General features: G+C 40.4%; 1 protein-coding gene across 3 annotated transcripts in view; it reads right to left on the bottom strand.

The window, feature by feature from the left end:
* Nucleotides 1–638: 638 nt before the first annotated feature.
* Nucleotides 639–6,490, bottom strand: part of LOC107224993 (pro-corazonin) — a 47,039-nt gene continuing 41,187 nt past the window's right edge. For 2 of the 3 annotated variants that reach the window (XM_046735852.1, XM_046735858.1), the window contains exons 2-3: nt 958–1,218; nt 639–868 (exon numbers count right to left, since the gene is read on the bottom strand). In XM_046735852.1, the coding sequence (XP_046591808.1) occupies nt 749–868; nt 958–1,218 (381 nt within the window). In that variant the 3' untranslated portion in view covers nt 639–748. Of the gene's footprint in view, nt 869–957; nt 1,219–5,816; nt 6,036–6,490 lie in introns of those variants that run through there. The other variant, XM_015665279.2, reaches the window with a different exon arrangement.

Here is a 6,490-nt window from a genome sequence, read left to right as displayed (position 1 = left end):
CTCATCAGCCATCGGATGGCCGTTAAAAGCCTGCCATAGCACCGTTAATTAATTTGTTTCTAAACAGCGTGGAAATCACGTAGCTACAAAATTTATCTGCCAACGACTCAAATTCAACTACCTCTTTAAGCCTTATTAACGATGACTGCAATCGCATATCAGCATGGATTAGGTTGAGATCTCACATCGTACATGTTCACCAGTACGTGAGTTCTTTTGACTGATTGTTATTCTTATAAATAAGTAATTGATGCGAGAATGACAGCAAATGTTAATTAAGTTTTAGTTGTGGATCCATAGTTTTTTCTTTTGCCTTTTTCATTGAACACGGTGCTTAATTGTATAAGAAACGGCAAACACGCGTTACTTCCATGGATCCGCGACACCAAAAAAATGCGCATGAATTTTAATACCCATATGTATAAAGGATAAGAAAGCTACGTTGAATCAAACTAATCATTGCAAATTAATGGTTTTCCAGTTAAACGCTGCCCGCTCAGCTATTATATGGAAAGCAAATGGTAAAAGCTAGCGAAGTTCACACTGTTATACAGCCGGATAAATGTGCATGTATAGGCCTGCGAATATACGTATTCAAAGTTCACTTCCAAGGAATAAAAAAGCCTGAACGCAATCGCTGTGCAGAACATTCGTGTATACGTAGCAAGTTTTCTTTTATTTATTTAATTAGTTATTAGAGGGCAGGCATGACAAGGACATGGGAAGATTAGAGACAATACACTGTGTTTCAATAGCTGTCGTTATTCTCCTGAGGATTTGAGGAACGTCTAAAACGTCCGGCTGGCGCAAAGTCAGGGGATGAAGGGAGCCCGGAATTGCCAATCACTTCACAGGGCAGCAAGTACATCTGAAAATCAATCGAAGATTAAACGAGACTGGTCGAAACGTGTCCCGAATGGAATTTCTTGACCTCGTCGTGTGCCTCCGGCTTCTCACCTGATCGGTTCCAGCAGTTCCTCGCAGAAGTATCTTCAGCTTCTGGAGTTGACAGGGTGTCGGGAGGTCAACGATCTGACTTCCGGTTGCCTCACCTCCGGCAGAAGCGGCGCCAAATTCGCTCGGAAGTCCACCGAGACCCTGAAAAGGGTGACCGCTTCGTTTACCGTTCGTCCATCCTCGACTGTACTGGAATGTCTGGGCAAGCGACAGAGCCATCATCGAGACGAAGCAGATCGCCAGGGTCATTGAGCGTGTCATCTGAAGAGATAGCGAGAAAAGCAGCGTTAGGCGAGGTGTCGTTTGGCATTAATTCACTTTTGTCGAAAGTTTATTCGTGGTGTATATGCGATTAACTCGAAATCGCGGATAGCGTTGTGCGGCTTGTAACCGAGGCCGTAAACTCAGACCAATCACGGCTCACGAAATATTAGCCGGTGACGTGAAATTTTATTGCCGGATAGTCTAGAAACGAAAATGTTTAACGGTCGTTGGATAGAATTGAGGCCAGAGCATAATTATCTATGTTAAGTTGTAAGACTTTTAAGCGTCACGCACCGCAGTGCAATTATGCGTGCGCGCTTCAACTTTAATTGTTCATGCTGTACACGCTCGGTGTGTTACACTTTCGCATCAGCGTATTATAGGCGATAAAATTGCGGTAATAGACTAATTCATATTCCAGCTACGGCGGCATTGTGTTTCCTGAGATTACACGGTGATGTACCGCACAATTCTGCCAACGGACTCTTAATAAGTTTTATCTGACATTATCGACCGTTACTACCGTATAACGTATAGTTTACGATCCAGACCATTATTTCCTCGTATATACATACGGATATATAAATTTAACGCCTTTTGTGCAACAATATCTCACTTTGTTCTCACCATCTTGTTCTCGCAAAACGGAGCAAAATCTTTCTCAAATCGATTCAAAATATTATAAACCTTATTAGACGCCATTTTCACAAAGTTTGGTGAAAAGAATCTGCTCGCGTTCAACTTGCGGTATTCTTTTTCAGTACTGGCAGGTATAAGAACAAGTTATTTCAGAATTCCTATCAAACATTCCAATCCCAAAGAAATATCACCATTTCGAAGGGTAAGTATTGTAAAAAATAAAAACTGGAGTCATCAATTTTCGATACTTTCAATTCACCAGCTGCGGGTACGTTCGTGTTTTTCTTTTTTTGTTACAATACACTTCGTGTAAAATTCTTCATTATAAAAACGACATTATCGAGATGTGAGTTCCACACAACGTCTCTTACAATTATTAATTATTAAAAAGGATTCAGTTCTACAGATTCAACTTACCATTGAGTTGAAAAAAAAACATGTTTTTCAACTTGTTAGAGAAATGTCAGAGAAGAGCTTCAAGAAGAACCAAAAACCTATAATCGAAATGTCCATCAAGGAACATCTGCAAAAACGAGCTTTTACCGGTACACCAAAAATCCAGAAGTCTGAGATGAGGCGAGATGATCCATGGCTGATGCCGCATCGATCATCGTCGCGAAAGTGACGGGCAAGCGAGTTTGGCCATGGTGCCGGGTTTCAGAAAATTTTCCTAGCACCCCTCGCTAATTCGTGGGCACCATTAGCGTGCCGCGCGTCCCTGGTCGTTAAGATAAGAGTAAGTGCTACTAAGTGTCCTCCGGATAAGCGGGGTCCGTGTGCCGTTGCACGCGTCCCTTCGCGGTCTTCAGTCGTGAATCGAGCCGCGTCCCGTAGTCCTTGGAAGGTTGGTTTTCTCGGCTCACGATTCACGGGGGATACACAGTGCCTTCTGCTCTCTGCGTATGTAATTCGTGAGCGAAATGGCCGTCCGGTATAAGGTGGAAGATCGCAAAAGGATGGCAATATCGCCCGGGGCTCGCTAAGCTCTCGCGTTCTAACTTTTATCGCTTACATAACAGCGCCGAGTCCTGCGCGGATCACTTCGTCTGTTATCCTCAACCGACCTGATCGTAATTCACCGCTGTACGCTCTCGATGTTTATAATTGTAATTGTTTTGCGTGCAGCTATATTAGTCGTTACACTCTTCTCCTGTTTCTTGTTTCTGAGCAAATGTATTATGTTATACACCGAGCGGTATGAGGCAGTTTTTATAAATACGGAGAAACACACCGCGGGTCCGAGGGAAAAGTCATCCACTTGTACTAGTTTTTATCAACGTTGAAAAAAGCTGATTATACATCCTGGTTGCATGGAATTGAATACTGTAATAATCTCATTTTAGAGGAATGACTCGGCTGTCTCAAGCTTCCGTTGGGCTCACTCTTATCCTTAAACTTTTCAGCTTAACAGTACGAGTATTCGTATTTTACAATGAACAGACAAAATCTGAATTCTTCAACATTTCATTGATCGAGATGTTTTCTCAATTCTGACACGACAGCCATTCCGAGGGATCTTGAAACTGAAAAACAACTGAACCTTTGTTCGTAGATCTAATTTGTTATTTTTGAATCCGAAAAATCGAGTCTTTCATTAAATAATTACAATGTAATTATCAAAATTGTATCACGACGGCAGTTTTTTCTGCCCCTGATTATCTCCTAGACACACAGTTCAAGCCTCGGAGTCAGAGAGTCGAGTATGAGAATAAGAAAACCGCGAAATCTTGGAGCCTTCTTGTTTGTTGCTTGTATAATTATTAGTTGGTTCCTTCTTTATTATATACCTAGAAAATAGTGGAATCGCGAACCGTGTGCAATTACTTGCCACGAATTTACACTAGGTTTACTAATACACCGCTACGGACTTGTTACAAGTGTTGGTGATATAATTGTGTAATTTTGACTTCGGGCAGTCGTTGCCGATTTAACGGTCAGTTGGATCGTGCTAAACTAGAAAAAACGATTCCATCTGACATTCTTCTGTGAGTATTGGCCACAACAATGGGCAGACTTCCGACAATTCCGTACATTACAATTATTCAAGCTCGACCAATACGTGATCGATCGGTGCAAAATAATTATATAAGCCTTCCATTGTTCGCCTTAAATTATTTTAAATTATTTCTAATTATTCACGGTGAATATAATTTGGCGTAAATATGCTGCCCAATGTCAAGCTATGCAAATAGCAAAAAAAAAAAAAAAAAAAGCAGGAACAGTAGCGAACGAAGTCATCAAAAAATCCCCAAATTCCAAATTCTCGCGTAGCTTTCGCTTCATTCGACCGAATTTTTCCGAAGTATTACGGATAAACTGAAAGGGTTATGACTTACCCTTCTTTAAAGTAGACGTCGATTCACGGAAGCTGATGGTAATATGAAATTTGTTAGCGACCGTAGGTAAGATGAATTTAGAGACCGAAATAACTACTGATGGTAAGAGAAGAAACATCCTTTTCTGCTCCGCTGACCGAGCACCCAGCTTCGGGAAATATTTCGCCTATATGAAGGCACCTTGATCAGCATTCTCGATTCCGATTCAAAATTTCGGATTGAGAAATTTAGTTCTGATCAACCAAACTGTATTAAATTTTCAGAGTATTGAATAATTGATTCGAAGGAGGAATGGTTTTTATCGAACAAGCAAAGTCGAACAATTTTTACGAGGGGAACCATTGTGATTGGAAACCTGAACCGTGCGAAACAAGAGTTTCACATTTAATGACGTTTCGAATCTCTCACAACGTGCCTCTTTACAAGCCCAGATATTTGATACTAATTACGAATGCTTCGGAATACCTTCTTTGATTATATCTAACGCCGAAATCTTCTTAAAGTATAGTTGATCGGATAAACTGGAAGATACTGACGGAAAGTCCCGAATCATTTTTTACAAGGATCACACTCCTTCAGGGATCGAATCACATAATTAATGAAAGGAAAATGATGTTGATAGCGTTGGTCGTCGAGATGTTTGCACAATTTTTTATGAAAAAAATCTTGCATTTTTCGGTAGTTCATGGAAAAAAATCTGGAGGAAGCAAAATGCCATAGTCATACGGTGTGGCTTACAGCCTGCCTGCTATAGTAATATAATCATTTAACAACTTTGAAGAAATCTGCTGCTTTACCGCAGCATGACGAATATTTAAACCCGTCGAAAAATAGTTCGGAAAAAAAAAAACTTATCCGTTTCAATTAGTATGGCGAACTGTAAGCCACACCGCATAAGTGTGACATTTTTCTTCCGCCGGATTTTTTGGCCATAAACTACCTACCGAAGGGGTGCCGTAATTGTGAAAAATCAGTCGCGACTTTCTGTGACTGTCTCCCGGTCTAAAGGATTCGATTCTGCAATTCTCTATATTTTTCAATTTTTTTTATTTCTTTTAATAATGTCACTGCTGAAATGGTTTATAGGTACAGATGTCTATTCGTTATTTATGTGAGTAATTTCACATTTAAAAAATATATTCAAGTGGGACGTTGCATCGACAGATATGAAAGGCGTTATCGAATGCCATAAAACTGTTCATTTCGTCGCGACCGACGTATTTTAGTAGCACTATTTGAACGGCACTGTACGTCGATATTGTGTGTTCGATATTTCACAGATATCAGCATTTCATTTAATGGTTCAACATTTTCTAATCTTGATTGCACAGTGATACCACTCTATCTGTACAATTGCAACTTCTATTAAAAAAATATCGAGTCTAATTACCGGTGAAAAATAAACTGTCTTTCACTACATTCCTCTAATTGATTGTAATCCACTCAAAATCCGCGAAAGATCCAGGATTAGAATCTACGTACGCGTTCCTTGATATTCGTCAAATTTGATTTTATCTCCTTACTAGATTGGTGAATTGTTTTCCGTATTTTAAGCGAAAGTATAGTTATAATTAGGTCCGTATGAAACGCAAAATTCTACATTCGAAGCGAACACCTTACCTTTCTACGAAATTTCTTCCCTCAGATAAAAGCCTCCAATTTATAAATAGTCGAATTCTTTTATTTTGTCCTTGCGAGGTCGCAGTAACCCTTGTCACTGATTCTGATGGCTTGAAACCGCGATGATAGTTGAATAATCAAATTTGAACGTAGCTACTGACACACGGTTCACACAAGCGAATTCTCAAATGCTGTGGGTATCTCTCGCGGTTATGAGATCTGCTGTTCCAATGGATCGTGGAGGCTGCCACCAGTCTTTTATAAGAAGAGTTCTCCCCACGCTTCTACCCTCCCACGAGGAACAAGGAATGAAGGAGGAAGCTCGCATCTGCTTTACTTCTGAAAGGGTGCCGCGGTCCAAACAACTACTCTGTAGTTAGGATTATTATTGCCAGAAAGCTGTACTATAATTCACACTGCTGTGGGAGACCAAGACAAGCGATGTTCAACTACCAGTCACAATAAAGCAGGTAATCAAATTCTAATTATTATCAAGCCGTATTGTCCCGCGACGCCTCGGATGTTATAATTGCCCGTTGAGATCCTGTCTCGGGTATATTTAGTGCGGATCATTCTCTCTCGCGCGAATTAAGTCACACTGTCGGTTATGTTGGGTGTTTATGCTTAGAAACCCAATGTCAAAGGTATTCGCACAAAATAGCAAGAAAATCTTT

Source organism: Neodiprion lecontei, chromosome 1 (assembly GCF_021901455.1).
Source record: "Neodiprion lecontei isolate iyNeoLeco1 chromosome 1, iyNeoLeco1.1, whole genome shotgun sequence".
In the NCBI taxonomy this organism is placed as follows: domain Eukaryota; kingdom Metazoa; phylum Arthropoda; class Insecta; order Hymenoptera; family Diprionidae; genus Neodiprion; species Neodiprion lecontei.
Note: the sequence above shows the minus strand (reverse complement) of the source record. Positions and strands in the feature narration are given on the sequence as shown.